The 22,000-nt window shown below is 49.7% G+C and overlaps 1 protein-coding gene across 1 annotated transcript in view; it reads right to left on the bottom strand.

The window, feature by feature from the left end:
• Positions 1-22,000, bottom strand: part of PRDM5 (PR/SET domain 5) — a 118,172-nt gene extending 96,172 nt beyond the window's left edge. The window contains exons 1-5 of the mRNA XM_078875255.1: positions 21,723-22,000; positions 16,919-17,002; positions 12,741-12,863; positions 7,799-7,961; positions 529-691 (exon numbers count right to left, since the gene is read on the bottom strand). Of these exons, the coding sequence (XP_078731381.1) occupies positions 529-691; positions 7,799-7,961; positions 12,741-12,863; positions 16,919-17,002; positions 21,723-21,815 (626 nt within the window). The 5' untranslated portion in view covers positions 21,816-22,000. The remainder of the gene's footprint in view (positions 1-528; positions 692-7,798; positions 7,962-12,740; positions 12,864-16,918; positions 17,003-21,722) is intronic.

Genomic DNA, 22,000 nt, shown 5'->3' with positions numbered 1-22,000 from the left:
ACAAAACACCATCGGTGATGCCGCTGCTGCTGCATTGACAGCGGTGCGTGAGCACAAATCCCAACCACGACCCAGCACGTGCGTCAATAACACTGTGGCTTCCCGAACAAGAACCGGACTGAAGACCCAGCGAAGAAGCAGCCCTGGGTCCTCTCTGCAGAGCCAGTGACAGTTGGGACCACTCCCAACCACGCCCCGACAACGTAGAGAACCACGCGAGAAGGATGAAGGGGTGTGGGATATTTCCTCTATAGATCAAAAGGGTGCAGACCATCAGGCGTTTATCACCAAAGACTGCCCCAATACAACGCACGTACTTTGCATGTGAGGGGTTGTGTGAGAGGCTGTTGTTGTGTGAGGGATTTGTATGTAATGGGTTGTTGTGTGAGGGTTGTTGTTATGAGGGATTGGCATGTAATGGGTTGTTGTGTGAGGGATTGTTGTTGCGACAAGCGAGGTGTGCCGGGAGAGGTGCGTGGTGGGTGATGAGTATCGAGAATGGGGGTGTGTGTGGTGGGGGGCTCTTACTGCCGCTGGAGCGCTTGCTTGACGGGGAAGCGCTTGCCGCAGCTGCGGCATCGGAAGTCCTTCTCCTCGGGGCCGCGCTGGTGCAGCGTCTGCACGTGCTCGGCCAGGACGCTGGCGCTGGGGAAGCTGCTCTCGCACTGCGGGCACGCGTGGCAGCCTGGGCCTACGAGAGACGCAGCATCGGCAAGCGGCCCGTCGTGATGCTCCTCATCGTACACAACCGCACGAGATGGGCGAAACTCGTGGAGTCTGCGTTCGACGTCGCTTCGAGCGTTGAACGGCGTTTTAACGGAGTGGTCTTTGCCGATAGCATCGGGCAACCCAGCGGCATTTGTATCACACGCTTTGCTGACGAAACGCAGAAGGTTGTAAAACGGTCCACACTTTGCTTGCTGAAAACAAATTATGCTGGGTAAAAAATATCGGTCTGTAGAGCCAATAGGCCCGATGGACTAAACACTCTTGCGGAGGCGAGGGTTGGTGAATCACACAAATGTTGTTAAACTCCCCTCCCGTGGCTTGCTCGGATAAGTCGATACAGAAAAGTGTGTACTGATATCATCTGTCCCATCCGTATAGGAATAGAGTGTTGCTCTCTCGCACGCTTGGGTTTTTCTCCGATTGATCCGGTATCCTCCCACATGTAAAGACTCATTAATTGGCCGTGAACCACTTTACATATAGTGGACCACAGAGGTTGGACAATGATCGTCGCTGGATCACCGCGTGGCTGCCTTCCTGTTTGGTTTCTCCTCGCGCCTCTTCGAGAGGGAGGGATACCGTTGCAAGTTGAAATTAGTATAGTACAATAATGCTCATGGCCAACAGCGGTTCCCAAACTCTGGTGGTGGTAACAAAAGAAAAAGCTGGCAGTTAGGCTTGTTGAAAACTTGTTCGTGAGTAGGTTTTCCGTATGCACAATAGAGACCCGATGCACAGAACTATTCAAACCAACTAAAGTACATCCCAGCCACTGTCAATCCACTGGTGGATGTAAGCCTGCCCACGCCATGTTTGTGAGGCATTTTACTTTTGACTCTACTTCACCACGCTGGTGACAGAGGGCCAACGGTGGCAATGCTTGAAAAGAGCGGAAAGTGCGAATAGCAGATCCACGGCAATCAATAAACGCCCGTTTAAAAAGCGACAGTGCAAACGATTCACTCATATTGATATAAAAAAATAACAACCCTCAACACGTTTGTCAATAATTGTGCTTCGTGCACCGCCGCCAATGCAGCAGCAGCAGCACCACCAAATCATTTGTCTCACTTTGATTTGGCAGGAGGTGCGGCCGTGTTCATTGTTTGAAAACTTCCTGAACACAAAAAAATTACTCCAAAATTGAGCACTACAGAATGTAAACATTGGGAATGATTACACTGACGGTAGCTCGCTATCAGCCATTTTTTTTATATCGCTATCAGCCCTTCAGGAATTGCTGATAGCGATATGCAAACTGTGGCAGAGTCCGATAAGCACGGTGGGCTATACACGGTGCGAAATAATACACACACGCATACAGAGGACATCCTGTACGAGCTCCACGGGTTGTCTAAAAGCGGGCCGTAAATTAACCCCGTCACGACCTCGTGACTTTTGGAACAAACTTCGCAGACCAGCAGGAAGACGTGTGCACCACGGACCTTCTCTTGCTCATATGAATAGCCACGTGTTTACACCAAGGAGGGGATTGTTTGAATAATACACACGCACAATGCCCATAAATAGCCTTTGGGTTCCACAGCGTGATCTGTTTATAGATGCCCCGCGAAAATAATAGGGCATTACGTAATACTATGATCGTCGAATTAACACAATGCAAACGCAAACGATATGCCTCTTTCACATGACTGTGCCTCCACATACAGCATTAACATGTTTGTTTACACATCCCTATCGATCACAGGGCAATTCTGGGAGTGCTAGATATATTTAATCCATCAGTCTATTGGCATTTTCGACCAATATTACACAGCAGCATTGGTTCAACACAAGCAAACTCCAGGATGGTTTCGAGGTTACACGGTGTCTCATCAGCAGTGTCAGGCTTGCTTGAACCCTGCTGTGTGAACTGTCAAATGTCCACATCTGGCAGTTCACACCCGTGTGTTGGAGGCCAAACCTACAGCGTTTACAATTGACACATTTTGTTCACGTGACAAACCTTACTAATTGGCTGTGTCGGGTGGTGGTGAGTTTATGACACATTCATATTTACGTGATCTAACCCCAAAACGCTATCAAACCAAACAAAACGTTTTATTTTACCACGCAAGGCCCACTGAGTTGTGTAGCTCTTTAATCAGAAGCGACCTGGACACAAACGATATCTCAATGAAGTGGATTATCATATCGAAATTTATATTAATTTTGGATTTTCATATAGAAATGTAAAGCAGCCAAATTCTCCAATTGCATAAATGTGAAGGGAAAAACCGGAGGACCCAGAGAAAAAGCCACGTGACCACGGGGAGAACGTACAAACTCCAAACATACAGAGGGTCGGAATCGAACCCACGTCCTCTTGCATACCAGGCGAGGTCGTTAACATCTCGCCAAATTTGGGTTGCCAAATGTTGCCAACAATTGCACGAGGGCAGAACAATTCTTGGTCCCAACCAGGTGCCAGCGCGTGTGCCCAATTTGTGAGGATGGTGATATCTCAACTATAATCATTTAAGCTTGTAAAAACACCACACGGCATTCGCTCGCTCTCGAAGACGGAGAACGACTCGGAGGCACAATGAACATCACGCCACCACCGCGCCCCATTAATTGCTACTCACGACAGCATTCAACGTTACGCCGATCTGTTTGGACGCAGAGGGCACGCACCCAACGGGGATTGTTCCTTTCAGCGAGGCGCTACATGTTCTTTGTTTTAAAAGTAAACAAACACGAAAATAACCGAGAGGAAAATATCATCGGCGTGCCCCCCCCCCCATCCCGTGCTCCGTTCATCTTCCGCTGCTCGTCGCAAGCTACACCGCCCCCACCCACCCACCCCCGCCTCCACTGGGCTCTCATCCACAAACTCACTCCACGTTCACGACTGCGCAGCCTCAAACCTTTCCCGTTGACGAGCGGCGCTCAGCCTGCGCAGTTCCCCCAAGTTTAACACGTCGACAAATCCGTCCCTTCGTCATCATCACGTCGGGATTGTGGTCTGGGATGTGACCGAATTGACTCATTTCTTTGTTTGTGATAATCTGTTTTGTTGTTTGTGTTTTTTTCTTCTTTTGGTGCCATTTTTTTATTAGTTTATTTACTTACTTGGGTTTTCATTTCGTGTGCGTATTGGGCTTCTTTCGTGCCGTGCGTAGACAATCGAGTATACGGGATTTGGTCCTTATATGTAATTCATGTACAGCGCTTTGGGATGCTGTTGGCATGAATTAAGCAATATAAAATTAATGTATTATTCGCAGCGATGTAACAAATACATCCAGCCCCTGCTGCACGAGTCGATTTCGACGCTCCATCTGACTTGCCGAATGTCCCCTCGGACGTGTTCCGTTCCCCGGCTGCCACTCCGTGACAAGCGTGTGGCATGTTAAACAAATGCCGCCTTCATGGGAGCCTCTCAATGACGCAGGGAAAAATGAGGCAGATCACGTGGCAAACTTTGCGAGTGGCAGCCGAGGAATTGGAATGCGTCCGAGAGTGCCGCCACTAAGGTGACTCAACGATGAAATCAGCTCGTGTCTGTCGGTGTCAAGCAGAATGTGAGACACTCATATATTGGCTGAAAACATCTTAATATATAGGGCGTTGTCGACCTTGGGAAATTGTTGGCACCGTCTCAACCACCGCCTGGCTGCTTAGTTCCCATTTGTGTGTGGTTCCTCACACCTCCGAGTCATTTTATCTCTCTTGAGATAGAGGCAGAGCGGCACAGCAAGTAAATACCGTGCCTCTAACAACTTTTCAATTATTATATTCCTACATCACAGTACCGCAAGAGATTATATTACATAGCGACAGCTTGGGGGAGGCCTTCATTCAGTTCATCCAGCAGAGGATTGGCCATGGCCAACGGCTGGTGATCGAGGAGATTTTTTTCTATGATGGGAAGGGGGAGAGGGGGGGGGCGACTTCTCACGCTTTTCCGCGTTTCCGAGAGCCTTGGCAGAAGACGCACTCCGTGGACGACAGCGCAGGGGGAGTTTCTGGGGAAGTGGCCGCACGCAGGAGACACTCTTTCTGTTGTGATTGAAAGCAGGGCCCGGCTCTTCCGGCTCTTCCGGCTCTTTTGGCGGCAGACGCACGCGGACTCGCGGGCCACGCCACCGCTGCAGCGGCATCGGCGGCATCGCCACATCGGCGGAGCGGTGGATGTGGATTTTCAACAAAAGTTTGTTTCCTGCGCATAATTAGCCTGGCACTCGGCCAGGAGGCTATCTTTCCTTTTTTTGCTCGTTATCGCGGATAAAAATCTGAATGGATTCGAAGCAGGCGTGGCGCACGTGCACATCAAAGCGACGGACGTAACGGGAGCCCCGGCGTTGGTCTGATAATTCCAAATAAATAAAAACCAAAACCAAAGTTTGACAGATTTTCAACAAAGACAAGGCAGACACCGCGAGCCGGGTTTGCGGATATTTCTCTCGGGAGGACACATTCGTAACTACGGTCATTCCCACGTTGGTGTACGCATCGTGCCGAGCGACACCGCCGCGTGGGTTTTCGCGGTCGCACTGCCATGCAGCTTTCTGCCGCTGCGCTTTCCCGGTTATGCCGCACGTCGCTCCGTGCGGGGGCGTCAGACGTTTCGCTCCACGTGCCCCGGCAGCTTCTTGACTCGAAACGAAACGTCGGACACCGCGCCCAACAGCGTGCGGTACAACCCCCCGAAAACATGCCAGAGGACCGCCATGGCGAGTGTCCGACGACGTTCTACGGTGACATCGCGTGCCGGTGTCTCTGTGTCAACCGCTGCGCTCTCGTGCGTCAGACTTTGTGTTGCTCATGTGCCGGAAGGCACGCGGCAGATTTTGACTTCACAAATTCACGACAACGCAATTTGTGCGCACACTGTCAATTATGTCGCTCAAATGTCAAGCTATTCAACGGCTTTGTTCAGCCACTCCAAAGGGTTCCTTATTGAATTGTAATTTTGGTGACGTTTAATTTACGTGAAATGTGGGGGGGGGAGCACTGTGACGAGATGTTAACGGCCTCGCCTGGTATACAGGATGTCGTGGGTTCAATCCCGATCCTGGCACCTGTATATTTGGAGTGTGCCTGTTTTCTCTGTGGTCATGTGGAGTTTCTCCAGATCCTCCGGTTTTTACATCCACACTTAGAAACATGCTGCTATAAATGTCAACACGATGAGCCACTTCGTTGAAATATCATTTGATAGTCAGGTCGCTTCTGAAGAAGAGCAATGTAGCTAAGTGGGCCTTACCTGGTAAAATAGAAAAATAAAATTGTACTTAAACTGTTTCCACAGAAATCAAGATCCTGAAATAGACGGCCGCGCTTATCATTGAAATCAGGATCAAGACGTCATCGTGGTCAAAGCTGTTGATACCACAACCGCACCCCGCCAATCGTTTGCTACCCTCCACCAGATTTTCACCAGATTCCAGGCAGATCCAAGACCTGCCCTGATTAGTTTCCCACCATCTGCTCTTCGGTTTGCCGTACATCAGCGTGTATATCAAAACAGTGCGGTATACGTTGGCGAACGGTAGCAGTTTCCTTCCTCTGAAGGAAACGAAATACGTTTTTTTTCATTTGAATGAGGTCCAATTAGCATTTTAACCATGCAGCAAACTTCCACAGCGATTCATCGTAAAAATAAAATTAACTGGAGTGCCGCTTACAGTTTCAGCTCCGTTTCTGTTTCCTTCTAGATTAGAAGTTATTTGCAGATAAAGAACTAAACATAAATAAACAATCATGTGCACGCACGACTTCTGTAACGCTTCCCAACGTGCGTCTCGTCCTCGGGAGCATTTCATTCAGCGGTGGTGATTAAATGTAAATGTTGTGGGTTTACTCTCCAACACGCCGGTGTGCTGTACTAGTAACGGATTGGCACGTTTTGTTACTTTACAACCCTGAGTAATTGGCCGTGTCGGGTGGTGGTAGGTTTTACGGCACATTTATATTTACACAATCATAACCTAAAACACCTATATTACGGTTAATTGTGATTCTTAAATGTTGTTAGTTTTAATGTTAGGTTATAAACACTTAGTATGTGCCGGGTGAAATGTGGGCTAAGTTTTGCCCAATCCTGGCCCAGGTGGCTGAAATATTAAGTTAAATCAACTATACCAAAGATGCTATAAAATGTATGTATGTTGAACTTATTTTGCACTGTACATAGCCAACCGTGCTAATCGGAGGTGCGGGGGAAGGACAACAAACTAAACACAAAAATAAATTCTAAATAAATTAGTTTTCAATCTAGATTTCAAAGTGCATCTCTTCGCTCCAGTGGCTTCCTAATATTGGAAGGAACAGCGTTAGAGGCGTCCGCAGAAGCGCAGATGAAAGAGCGCGATGCAGTGACCGTCTTTGTCCGATGGCGAGCCAAAAGCCGGCAAAAGCCACTGCGAGGATGTTTTATGAAGGTTTCGTGAAAGTTGTTGGATCGAAGGTCGTTGGGCTAAAGCGGTCTTTACGATTCTGCTTGGCGGGGAATGTGGCCGGTTTTCTCGACGGCAAGTTTCCAAATAGCATCACGGCTTCACGCTGACGTTTTGTTCATCCTAGATCATCTTTGTGAGAGTCACCGTGCCCACCGTTCAGGAGAGGACACCGATAATTCTTTCAACCCGAGTTGGACAGCAGTAAAACGAAGTAGCCGTTACATTTAAACAAAAAATCTAAAATACCAAACTAGAAAATCACAGCATTATGCATTGGGATCTTAGGATGGAATGGGCATTATACATTTGAATAATTCATACGCCGAATTTTCTGTATTTTCGTTATTAAATTTCCCCACGATGCACCAGACTCTCAGACAAAGCGACGTTTACAGGAAAGGCTCCCTACTAATCTGCAAGCAGAGGGCAGGCCCTGTGCGAGGCCCAGGGATTTACTCCAGCTCTTTCAAACTCCCATGCCAGCACGGAACAACACGGATAATTTGAGGGTGGCTGCACAGGAGGTTGCTTAAATGAAATCCACACTTTTAGCGAAGATCAAAGACGCAAATTATAAGGGGGACAAAAGCGCCCCGACGCTAAATAAACGTGGGCTCGAGCTCCAAATCCACGCGAATCCATAATCAAGGCTCAACGCATACCTCTCTCCAAAGGCTCTTTGAGCCGTTCCTCTTCCTCTCTCCTGATTGGCTCTTCGTCGCGCAGCTCCTCCCCCTCCTCAGTGTCGCTGTCCAGGTAGCCAATCAGAAGCTCCTCATCGGTCTCTATTTCATCCACAGCCAAGTAGAAAATGTTCTCTCCCTCCTAGGAAATTATCACATCTCAGCGAGCGCAGTGGCGGACACACAGACCAAAGAGGGAAGAACAACAATTAACATTTTAGTACATTTGGGTGGCGCAGTACCTCACAAGTAAGAAGCTCCTGGGTTTGATTCCCGACTCGAGCTCTTTTCTGCGTGGTCTTTGTACGCTATTCTGCATGGGATTTCTCCAGGCTCTTCGGTTTCCTCCCATAGCTAATTTTTAAAAAACCCATGCAATGTTACCGTTATTGGCCAAACATCCAAATGTTGAAAATTTACCTGAAAAATTGCCTCATTTGGCGAGCCAGGGCTATAGCACCTCGACGCCCATGGGAATCGAGTTTCGCAGCGTCTGCGCGATGCACCAACCCTCGACTCCACCGTGCTGGTATTACAGGGCGTGCATGGCCACCACCATCAGGCGCTCAATAACTGCACTCAATTGTCAAGATCAAAGCCACATAACCATCGGGAAATTAAAGAGAGGGTACTTTTTGGTTTTAAACGTGGCCCCCTGGGCATGCTGACCTCGACTGAGTCACTCACAGACACTGGCAGCTTCTCCCAACCGTGAGTCATTTCCTGATCGTTTGTCAAAAAAAAACCCACGGACGGTGCTTGACATTTGATCTATTCGTTACGATTTATATCCCTGACGGAGAAACATTTCACGCAAGGATTATTTTCAATGGGGCATTGTGAGAAGACTTGAAAGGATTGCGACAAATGCCACTGGAAAATATCGTTCCCGGAAGACTCGTCGTAAGCTGGTGGAGTAAACACGATAACATTGATTTAATTTGTTCGTGGAGGGACCGACTATGTGTTAATGCTGCTGCCTGTGGTTAGTGCACATTAACCACAGGCAGCAGCAGCAGCCAAGAATAATGCAATGACCCATATCTGGGTGCTAAGCTATCCAACTGCCCACTCCCGCACTCATACATTCCCAATGGCAACGATTGCGAGCGCAGGTGAACGGAGACGGAGAGTGGGACACCGGTGCTCCCACGTGAACTCAATAAAGCCACACCTCGATTGGGCAGCGAACGGTAACGCCGAGGTTGAGCCACGCCGGTGACTTTGAAGAAAGAAGCGTGTGTGTAAAAGCATCGCTCGCTCGCTCGCTCCACCGCAACAACGCGCCTGGCCCGCCGCCATTCAAGCACCGGGGGGATAACTTTACGAAGCGGCTCGGGGGGGAGTGGGCGGCTGCGTCCCATTGAAGGTGCTGCGTCTCATTATGCAGCAGCCTCTCTGCAAAGTGCAACAGCACATTCACGCCGCCGTGAAGCAGGACGACACGTTCACACACACACGACCAAAAACAGAGCCAGCGGTTGTTACCATTGTGCATATCGCCAGCCGACCCAACCCCCAACACCCCCCCGCCCGCCGCCCCACACTTCCATGGAATGGAAAGCCGTAGCGGGGGAACACCCGACGAACAGTAGACAGCAATATTCGTGGGTCTTTCGTGAAAAGTCACGTCGATAGGTTCAAAGAAAATAACAAAGAATAACCTATCGACGTGACTTTACCGAAAGACCCAAGAATATGAATTCCTGCAGTCACGAAAGCTTTAAGTCAAGTACACAGCAATAACTCAAACTATGAACCATTATTTTATATTTTACCAGCTAAGGCCCACTGAGCTATAAAACGATTTTCAGAAGCCACCTGGCCACAAGTGATGAGCTCAACGAAGTGGCTTATCACGTGCAAATGATTTTTTTTTTATAGCATAAAGCCCACGACCGCAGGTCTGGCTCAAGAGCGAGTCCGCTGATGGATTACTGCTCTGGCAAAACGTAGAAAGTGTAAGCAGCGGTACTACATTACCGCGGTAAAAATGAATGCGCGTGGCAGAATATTGCGAGCACCTGTGACCGCTTTGCACGTGCACGCGCGCGTGTGCACGTGCATGCGTCCGTGCGCGCGCGTGAGTTACGGGAGAGCATTGGCGTTCTCTCAAACCGGCCGCGTGAACGTTCGTGCAGTTACAGAAGCGCCCCCGGTTGCGCTTCGTATAGACTGAGCTGCATAAGTGTTCTGCAAGTCCATCATGAACGTAAGTATGTATAAAGCAATAATTTGCACTTGTTAGAAACCATATAGATAATAGCAAACACAAACTACCGAGTTGAACAAAGCATATTGTAAAACAGCTGAAACTAAATTATATCCAAGAGGCTGACTTCCAAAGGTTGGGAGTTCCACAACCAGGGGTCCCAGCAGAGAGTTCCACAACCAGGGTACCAGCAGAGAGTTCCACAACCAGGGTACCAGCAGAGAGTTCCACAACCAGAGGTCCCAGCAGAGAGTTCTACAACCAGAGGTCCCAGCAGAGAGTTCTACAACCAGCGGTACCAGCAGAGAGTTCCACAACCAGGGGTCCCAGTGGAGAGTTCCACAACCAGAGGTCCCAGCAGAGAGTTCTACAACCAGAGGTCCCAGCAGAGAGTTCCACAACCAGAGGTACCAGTGGAGAGATCTACAACCAGCAGTACCAGCAGAGAGTTCTACAACCAGGGTACCAGCAGAGAGTTCCACAACCAGAGGTCCCAGCAGAGAGTTCTACAACCAGCAGTACCAGCAGAGAGTTCTACAACCAGAGGTCCCAGCAGAGAGTTCCACAACCAGGGGTCCCAATGGAGAGTTCCACAACCAGGGTACCAGCAGAGAGTTCCACAACCAGCGGTACCAGCAGAGAGTTCCACAACCAGGGTACCAGCAGAGAGTTCCACAACCAGGGTACCAGCAGAGAGTTCCACAACCAGCGGTACCAGCAGAGAGTTCCACAACCAGGGTACCAGCAGAGAGTTCCACAACCAGGGTACCAGCAGAGAGTTCCACAACCAGGGTACCAGCAGAGAGTTCCACAACCAGGGTACTAGCAGAGAGTTCCACAACCAGGGGTCCCAGCAGAGAGTTCCACAACCAGCGGTACCAGCAGAGAGTTCCACAACCAGAGGTACCAGTGGAGAGATCTACAACCAGAGGTCCCAGCAGAAAGTTCTACAACCAGAGGTCCCAGCAGAGAGTTCCACAACCAGGGGTCCCAGTGGAGAGTTCCACAACCAGAGGTCCCAGCAGAGAGTTCTACAACCAGCGGTACCAGCAGAGAGTTCCACAACCAGGGTACCAGCAGAGTTCCACAACCAGGGTACCAGCAGAGAGTTCCACAACCAGGGTCCCAGTGGAGAGTTCTACAACTGGGGAGGCCACCACAGTAAACGCCGATCACCACAAGAACGTGACCACCATCGAGGTTCTCGTAGGAGGGCACCATCGTCAGGTATGAAACACCTTTAAAGGGACGTGACATTGCATCGGCTGCGTGATATTAGGTGGAGCTCGCCCCCGTAAAGCCTTAAATACAAGCAGCAAGGTCTCTCACGTTCCGCACATCTAGAAACACCACAGGGAACCAGTGCAACGATGCACGGTTGGCCACGTACTGTGCTAAAGACTTTCAACATACTTACAAGGTATAGGCGGATATGTGAAAAGGTCGGATATCTGAACTTGGATACAATCTACTCTCACGCCGGCGTGCACAAATGCCGCAGTGGGTAGATGGCAGTGAATTGGTCAAGGCGGATATGTGAGGATTGGATGGATGCGACGTTGTACTATATTTATAAATAAATTAATAAAGTATAGTACCTCTTCTTTGTCGATTACTGAAAATATTGTAGACATTCTTCGAATCAACTCAAGATTACTGAGGCTCAGTGTGTAGAATGTCAAGCTCAAGACATGAAAATCCAAAGCAATGTGAGGTGAAATGCATGCGCATATAATAAGTGTACAAGGCACATATTTGAAATACTGGAAGAAAAAACAAAATCATCCTTAGCGTCGGTGTCGAGAATGTAAGTAACAAAATAAATATATAAATATTACATACACCTCCTGTCCCTCCATATAAAATAAAATAAAAACATTAATAACTCATCCAATCAGCCATACGGCCTTCTGGAAGTACATTAATACCCCAATTTATGTGGGGGATGCGTTCCTGAAAGGCGAATATCGAAACGACGTCAATCAAAGCGATTCACAGGCGAGTAGGTGGTGGAGGCGAAGGCTGAGCGGCGACGGATAACGAGAGAGCACGCACGATGCCGTCAGCGACGTGAGTTGTGGGTTGAGGTGACGCACATCGGGCAGTGGCGTTTACAAAGTGACGCAAATCGGGGTATTGCGTAACATAATTTCAGCAACATTGGTTCAACGCGAGCAAACTGTGGACCGGCTTCGACATACATTATCCGACACTCCCAGAAGGCTGTGCAGCTGATGGGATGCGTAAAAACACACATCTGTGAAGGAGGGAAGGATGCTGCATGCTAATTAAAACTATAGACTATTGTTATTTTACCATGTTAGGTCAAATTAGCTATATAGCTCATTTTCAGAAGTGACCTGGCCACAAATGATAGCTCAACGAAGTGACTAATCACGTGGAAGTTTATAGCAGCCAAATACTCTGAAAGCAGGTTTCTGAATGTGAAGGGAAAAACAGGAGGACCCGGAGAAAACTCCACACGACCACAGGGCGAATACGCAAACTCCAAATATACAGCAGGCGTCAGGGTCGGGATCGACCACGACCTCCCGTATACTGGGCGAGGCAGTTAACATCTCGCCACTGACAAAATCTCGCGACGAGTAGGTCCTCCACGTCACAATCACTGCAATTGCGGGCACGCGTGGGATTTCCCGATGCACCGTCATGAGCGGCAGTGGGCGCGTATCGTGAGCAGCGTTGTACCTGAATGGCAGCAAGGTTCTTCTGGTCCTGTGTCGGGGCCTGATGCACGAAGCGCAGCCAGTTCGCGTGACGGGGGTTGCTGGCATCGAGCACGAACAGAGTCTCCCCATCCACACTCCTCACCTGAACCCAACCAGACACACACAGAGAACAGGGTCTACCCATCCACACTCAACACCTGAACCCAACCAGACACACACAGAGAACAGGGTCTACCCATCCACACTCATCACCTGAACCCAACCAGACACACACAGAGAACAGGGTCTACCCATCCACACTTCTCACCTGAACCCAACCAGACACACACAGAGAACAGGGTCTACCCATCCACACTCATCACCTGAACCCAACCAGACACACACAGAGAACAGGGTCTACCCATCCACACTCATCACCTGAACCCACCCAGACACACACAGAGAACAGGGTCTACCCATCCACACTTCTCACCTGAACCCACTCAGACGCACACAGAGAACAAGGTCTACCCATCCAGGCTCCTCACCTGAACCCACCCAGACACACACAGAGAACAGGGTCTACCCATCCACACTCTCACCTGAACCCACCCAGACACACACAGAGAACAGGGTCTACCCATCCAGGCTCTCACCTGAACCCACCCAGACGCACACAGAGAACAGGGTCTACCCATCCAGGCTCCTCACCTGAACCCACCCAGACACACACAGAGAACAGGGTCTACCCATCCAGGCTCTCACCTGAACCCAGCCAGACGCACACAGAGAACAGGGTCTACCCATCCAGGCTCTCACCTGAACCCACCCAGACACACACAGAGAACAGGGTCTACCCATCCAGGCTCTCACCTGAACCCACCCAGACACACACAGAGAACAGGGTCTACCCATCCAGGCTCCTCACCTGAACCCACCCAGACGCACACAGAGAACAGGGTCTATACATCCACGCTCTTGCCTGAACCCACCCAGAGACACACAGAGAACAGGGTCTACCCATCCACGCTCTTGCCTGAACCCACCCAGAGACACACAGAGAACAGGGTCTATACATCCACGCTCTTGCCTGAACCCACCCAGACACACACAGAGAACAGGGTCTACCCATCCACGCTCTTGCCTGAACCCACCCAGAGACACACAGAGAACAGGGTCTATACATCCACGCTCTTGCCTGAACCCACCCAGACACACACAGAGAACAGGGTCTACCCATCCACGCTCTCACTTGAACCCACCCAGACACACACAGAGAACAGGGTCTACCCATCCACACTCATCACCTGAACCCACCCAGACACACACAGAGAACAGGGTCTACCCATCCACACTCATCACCTGAACCCACCCAGACACACACACAGAACAGGGTCTACCCATCCACGCTCTCACTTGAACCCACCCAGACACACACAGAGAACAGGGTCTACCCATCCACGCTCTCACCTGAACCCACCCAGACACACACAGAACAGGGTCTACCCATCCAGGCTTTCACCTGAACCTACCCAGACACACACACAGAACAGGGTCTACCCATCCACGCTCCTCACCTGAATCCACCCAGACACACACAGAGAACAGAGTCTACCCATCCAGGTTCCTCACCTGAACCCACCCAGACACACACAGAGAACAGGGTCTACACATCCAGGCTCATCACCTGAACCCACCCAGACACACACAGAGAACAGGGTCTACACATCCAGGCTCCTCACCTGAACCCACCCAGACACACACAGAGAACAGAGTCTACCCATCCAGGTTCCTCACCGAACCCACCCAGACACACGCAGAGAACAGGGTCTACCCATCCACACTGATCACCTGAACCCACCCAGACACAAACAGAGAACAGGGTCTACCCATCCAGGTTCCTCACCTGAACCCACCCAGACACACACAGAGAACAGGGTCTACCCATCCACACTCATCACCTGAACCCACTCAGACACACACAGAGAACAGGGTCTACCCATCCAGGTTCCTTACCTGAACCCACCCAGACACACACAGAGAACAGGGTCTACCCATCCACGCTCCTTACTTGAACCCACCCATACACACACAGAACAGGGTCTACCCATCCAGGCTCTCACCTGAACCCACCCAAACACACACAGAGAACAGGGTCTCCCCATCCACGCTCTCACCTGAACCCACCCAGATACACACAGAGAACAGGGTCTCCCCATCCACGCTCTCACTTGAACCCACCCAGACACACACAGAGAACAGGGTCTACCCATCCACACCGGCAAAGCAGAATAGTTCGTATAAACTTCAAACTAAACATTTCCCCCATTTAATTACAACATATACCATACAGTCTCAAACATTTGGACGCACTTATACATGTATATATGGCGAGATTCAACCCATCAGCCTCGGCATTATCGGGAAGTTATGGAAACTAATTGCAGCCAATCAAAACAACAACGAATGGATTGCGAGTCGAGTGGTGCGATGTTATCTCTCTCTCCAGGTACGCAGGAGGTCGTGTGTTCGATCCCGACCCTGACGCCTGTATATTTGGAGTTTGCACGTTCTCCCCTTGGTCACGTGGATTTTTACTCTGGATTCTCTGGGGTTTCCCCTTCACATTTAGAAAAATGCGTTTAGATTATCTGGCTGCTATAAATTCCCACGTGATAAGCCACTTAGTTAGCTATCGTTTGTGGCCAGGTTGCGCCTGAAAAACAGCTGCATAGCTCAGTGGGCTTCACTTGGTAAAATAAAGAATAATACAAATTAGCATTTTACTGACATAATCAACACATATGATCATACGTGCTGAATATGTTCTTTCACATGACTAATGTTGGAACTGGGACACATTTGCAGATAATAAAACACGTTCTCCTACAAAGACTTTGAACGCGTATTTCAAGGATGTGAATGGTTTACATTTCGGGCCTATAGGAAGGGGAGGTCTTGTCGAGTGCTTTCCTGTAGTTGTAAGGTAATTTCCTGAAGTGCTGAAGCAGCTGCTGTGATATTTGTAGAAGCCCTTAGAGTGGCCATCTACTGTGGCCACCTCCTACATCCTTCCATGTGTTCTGAAACCACTGAGAACAATATCCCTTGCTGGCTAGGCAACAACAAGAACAGCAAAAAATTAAAGTTGGCCGTCCATGTTTGTAGCACGTATGTATGTGGCTGTGTTGATGTTGGGAGTGCGAGCTTGCATTATTGCATGAGCCACAGAGACAGCTGCTGACAATGTGGGGCTTGCTATGGGCATAGTGACAAGAAGAAACCCCACGGGCATTGACAACAGTCACGGAACAGAATCTGACGAGCGGGCAAAAAACATTCCGGAGATGGGCATGCTTGGAATTACAGTGAGAGACACAAAAAAAGGATTAAAAGCACATATGCAGTTAAAAAAGACAACATATTGACTGTGAACAAAAGTACTTAGTGGATTTGGGCAGGAGATAGCATTGGAAGGGATGTGAGCAGGTGGTCGAGGCTGACGATGGAATGCCAGTAAAACGGAGGGAACGCGATCAGAAATATGTTCACGGTGGAGACGAAGCAATGATGTGAGCTATGGTGAGGCAGACAGACGGGCAACGCTGCGTTGTGAGACCGTGAGAGATGAGGACGGGAAAAGCTCGTCGGGGGGGAGGCCTTCATCCAGCAGTGAATAGATGTAGACTGATGATGTATGCATGTATGTTGAACTTGTGATTCTTAAATATGGTATTGTTAGTTTTAATGTCGGGTTAGTTTTAATGTTACGTTTGCCTGAGTGAAATGTGTGGCGAAGTTTTGCCCAATCCTGGCCCAGATGGCTCAAAAACGAAACCAATGTTATTTAAATGTATGTTGAACTTCTTTCGCACCGCACGTAGCCAATCGTGCTAATCAGAAAGTGCGGGAGGACGAAAAACTAAACACAAAAAGCAGTTAGAAAGAGATGAATTTTCAATCTAGATGATTTAAAAGTGCATAGCTCAATTGGCTATCTAATATTGAAAGATTGAGCGTTCCAGACGGCCGCAGAAGCGCATCTGAAAGCACCCAGTGCGGTAACCGTGTTTGTTCGACGGTTCGCCAAAATAACGCGAAGTTCGGGTGACCGGACTTCGCGTGATGGTTTCAAGCTCCGTGACGAGATCAGCAAGCACAGTTGACCACCACTCTAGGATCTTCTCCATGATGATGATGACGACGATCTGGTCTCACCTCCCACATGAGCCGAGGATCCTTGCTCTCATCCATCTCGTTCGGCAGCCGCTTCTCGCCGGCAAACGGACCAAATTTCTCCCCCTTTGCAACGAAAATTCACACGAAACAAAAACAACAACAACAGGTTACAGAGGCGTTCAGGCATCGTAACTGAATGCACTCGAATGCCGCACACGATACAGTCGTCAAGTCCGTGCTGCGTCTAGACGTGTGACTTGCGTATTAAGGTCACAAGCGGCGCAAGGTTTAGTTTGTTGTCCTTACCCCGCACCTCTGAATAGAGCACGGTTGACTACGTACGGTGCGGAAGAAGTTCAACAAACGTGTATGGAAAGCACGTGGAATTGCGTGATTTTTATTTTGAAGAAAAATAAGTTAAAATGCGCGGCACTTTTGTCATTCTACTGCTGAATGAAGCCCCCTCCCCCACCACGCCTTGATGGCCATGGGTGCTGTCCAACCATACTTCACCACGCTGGCGAGTGATGTTTGGTGCGGAGAATGCCCTAAGACCAGTGTCAGTATTATTTGCTAAAGATATTGGGCATGGCCAGGTATAATTCTCACGTCGCAGTCTGTTATTTTTCATAAAATGTTACTTGTAGTTTTAGAGTATTTGTACTTTGATTTAGAACCTTACGTGGAATGACCTGCGAAAGTTCTTACGTGAGTTAAGATCTTTTTTTTATTCCATTAAGAAAAGGCAATAATGGTTATCACCAGGGGAAAAAAAGATAACGCAGGACCCCAGAAAATAAATGTGGAATTTCCACCACTGGCTCATGACTTGCAACGAAGAGCAATGCTCTAAGTCGTTTGCACAGACAAACATCATTGCCGAAAGGATGGACTTATCCACTAATATCACATTCTGAAAACAGTCCAACGCTCACTATTTCCTTCATTGCTATGCGTACGTTCGTTTTATTTGTATTTTAATTTTGTCATCACGGTGATGACCCACGTCACTCTTGTGAACGAGACTCATCCTGGTCTCTTGCGAGTTCTCACCTGCTTAAACAACATCGACTTAACTTGACAAGCTTCACAGTTTATATCAGCCAAACATAATAACGCGCGTGTTTTTACTGGTAGGGGCATACAAAAAAGAGACGTTGTCTTAGCCACTGCGAGTCCTCTGGTCGATCGTGTCTAACTTTGTGTAACACTCGACACGAGTTCCGGAGTTCAACAGAACAGAAACTGGAAGTGCCACGCACCGCAACAATCCCACGCCAATTGGCAGAACAAAGACCACAGGGAGGGAGTAGAGCGGACAGATTCGATCTCACGCTTCTCCTCGTCACCGCTGGACATCGGCGTCAAATTTCTCATTAAAAGTCACAGCGATGCTTTTGTCAGTGAATGTTTCATTTTCCCGACGTGCGGACGTCAACACGGCGCCGCGTAAACAGAACGCACGTGGCTCGTCCAAAGCAAACAGTGGCCACATTTGCAAAGAGCACAAGTGTATGCGGCGAGGTTTGTTCAAGAGCGAGTGTCTCCTCGCTCACAACTCCACTTGACTCGAGGCCATTGTGCAGCCCAGCGATTGCTTGCTGCACCCCACTGCTCGAGAGATACTCTCTCTAGTCTAGGGGGTACTTGGCCTCTTATAATAAGAAGAATGCAATTTGTAACGAGCACAATATTTCCCCGACACCAATGACTCTGTGTCGCTGAGTTACGGAGCCCAGCTCGGTGTCAATCAAAGCCAGGCGAAAGGAGGTTGAGGACTTTGAGAAAGATGTTGAGGCCTCAGAGGTCAGTGCAGATCGAACGCTGCTGCTGCTGCGAATGTGCAGCGATGATGATGATAGCCGCACTCCAGACCGAGGGGACGGCTACGGAGAAACGAAGTCCAGCAGTGACGACCCTGGTCCTTGGTGAAGAGGGGAGGATGGAGGTTGTGAGTCTCGCTACGGGGAGTTCAGTGCGGGGTTGGTGGGAGCCGACAGAGAGTTTCACCGGGAGATTTGGGCTCTTGCTTCAGGTCACGTGCTTACTCGGGTCTACATGTGAGAAATTAAATCATATCGCTAATCCCTTTACTGTAACAACAATAACCCTCTCACTCCTAACGCTCACCCTTCCTCTGAAAGACTTTCTCTAACCCAATACCAAACTAGGCGGAACCCCGATACAAGCCCTGAAACGTACCATTTACACTGAGTAGTGAGCACGAAACACTTCACATAACCCTGATGTAGGCATTTCACGGCGGCATGGTCGATTCATAATTTCGCCCTGGTTTCACGGGTCACCACAATGGACTTGCACTCCAGAGATCGCCAATTTTATCTCCCTCGGCAGCCGCTGAAACAGTGGACCGGTGTGGATGAGTCGGCTACATCGCCTCTGAAGGAAGCTCACGAGAGCCCTCTGACATCCATTGGCAGTGACATGAACAGGCACTTGCAGGGGCTGCGCTGATGTGTCCTTCGGCTGGCGAATGGTTAGACCATCCGTTAAATCGCTCGCAAAGTATCTGAAGCGAAGCAGCTTTTGAGGCTGGATAGTACCGATATGACAGGGTTGTTATAGGATGCTGCGAGACTACGCTCGGGGAAGCAGAGGGCAGGAGCTGTAACAGCCACCGTTGTACGGTGCGTCTATGTTCCCACGTCTTTGCTCACTGCCCTTCAACCCGCACTGACAAAGCGTGTGGTCGGTCCCCCTGCGGTGACGAAGTTTAATAAGTTTAATAAGTCCTTAATAATAATTATTGTCATCATCATCAACACGCTTCGCCAGCGTGATGAAGTATGGTCAAATAGCCACCGCGATGGCCTTGCGTGGGGGAGAGCCACACTAGTCCAGCAGTGGATTGGCAATAATAGGGCCGTGCACATGTAACACACCTTTTGAAAACGACATTTTTGACAAACTGATTTGCGCGTGTGTGTTTAGTCTGTTGTCCATCCCCCCGCACCTCCGATTAGCAAGGTCCCCCCGTGTAGCCTTAACAGACTGCTGGGGCAAGTGCTGTTAGCGAGCACCTATGAAGGCCGGCACGGCACACGAGGGGGTGGGTGGCCAGCACCACGCCCGGCCTTTTTGGTTCCCACCCGTGGCGATATTAACAGACCGCAAAGGTACTCATTTGAGGCTGAGTCGACCTAGGCGAGGTCCAGATAATCGTCACCGGCGTTGACCGCGAGCGGGAATCGAACTCGGGTCGCCGGGTTCGTAGCGCGGCGCGCTGACCGCTGCACCACCGCTCCCATACGACATACCACACACACACAGACACGCGTGTTACATGCGACACGCGTGTAACACGCGACACGCGTGTTTGGACTCGAGTGTGGTTGGTTGGAAGAGGCGAGAGACTGCCGTGACTCGCCCTCACTGTACCAAGCAGCGCCCCGTTTGCCGACGTGGCTGGCGCATTCCGCGCATACTTTCACTCTCGACTCTCACTCTCTCGACTCTCTCACTCTCAACTCTCACTCAACTCTCACTCTCAACTCTCACTCACTCGACTCTCTCACTCTCAACTCTCACTCACTCGACTCTCTCACTCTCAACTCTCACTCAACTCTCACTCTCAACTCTCACTCTCGACTCTCACTCACTCGACTCTCTCACTCTCAACTCTCACTCAACTCTCACTCTCAACTCTCACTCACTCGACTCTCTCACTCTCAACTCTCACTCTCGACTCTCAACTCTCTCTCACTCTCAACTCTCACTCACTCTCAACTCTCACTCAACTCTCACTCTCAACTCTCACTCTCGACTCTCAACTCTCTCTCACTCTCAACTCTCATTCACTCTCAACTCTCACTCACTCTCATTCACTCACTCGACTCTCACTCAACTCTCACTCACTCTCATTCACTCACTCGACTCTCACTCAACTCTCACTCACTTGACTCTCACTCTCAACTCTCACTCAACTCTCACTCTCAACTCACTCTCACTCTCAACTCTCACTCGACTCTCACTCCCAGCACAACCACCAAACGAGCAGCCACCCGTCGACATGATCAGAGCTGTTGGTTGTGCTATTGGTTGTGCTGTTGGTTGTGCTACTGGTTGTGCTGTTGGTTGTGCTATTGGTTGTGCTGTTGGTTGTGCTGTTGGTTGCAGCAGTGTCGCAATGAACACACGCGACCGGCATTTGAACGAGCATCTGTCCTGTATGAATGTGGGCATCATGAACCATGAAGTATCATCATCATCATCACAGCTATGATGATCATCATCCGTTACTCTCCCACACCCTTTCACTCTTCTTAAACGTCATCACCACCAACAACCCCACAGCGGCAATAGCGAATCCGGACGGTTGTCAGTGCAACAGTGAACACGACGAGTTCCTGCGTCGGGACATCACTGGCATCATCGTGAAACTTGCATCGTCGTCGTCATCATCAGACACTCTCACCGTGGCCTCACTCGCACTGCATCACCACGATCATCACCAAGACAACAACAACAACAACTATTATAGTGTAACAGTCAATCCGAGTGCCGACATTCAAACATCACTGCCACCATCATCATAACCACCGCCGTCATCATCACCTAATTCACACTGCCTCACCAAAGCCATCACCAACTCATCAAGCCAAAGGGATTCCCTGCACAAATGAGCGGAGAGGCGGTGCCGATCTCCCGTTTACAGTCAACATTCCTATGGCGGGGGTGAGTCCATCCATGAATACGAACCGTCCGCTCAAAACCCGCAGCAAACCAATAAACGACTTGTCGTGGACATCTGTCTGTCGTGACTACTACCACATTCATCATCATCACCATCACCACCATCATCACCGTCATCTCCATCATGTACCTTGGTGACCCGGCGAGCCGTGTACAAGCCTATGCCTTGCTGCACGTGTGACGGCTTGAGCGAGAATCGCTCAGGAACGTACATCCCCAACATTCTCCTGCCAGCAGCAGCAGCAGCGACTCCCACTAACAGCAACCACCAGCGGCTAACCGCTCACAACCACAGCAACAACCACCACGGCAACGAAGAACTCGAGCAGCAGCGGCAAGTTCGTCGCAAGTTTAGGCGAGAGGCCGTCTCCATCCCCCGCAGGCTCTCCCGATCATCATCATCCTCAG

Source organism: Lampetra fluviatilis, chromosome 41 (genome assembly GCF_964198595.1).
Source record: "Lampetra fluviatilis chromosome 41, kcLamFluv1.1, whole genome shotgun sequence".
Classification (NCBI taxonomy): domain Eukaryota; kingdom Metazoa; phylum Chordata; class Hyperoartia; order Petromyzontiformes; family Petromyzontidae; genus Lampetra; species Lampetra fluviatilis.
Note: the sequence above shows the minus strand (reverse complement) of the source record. Positions and strands in the feature narration are given on the sequence as shown.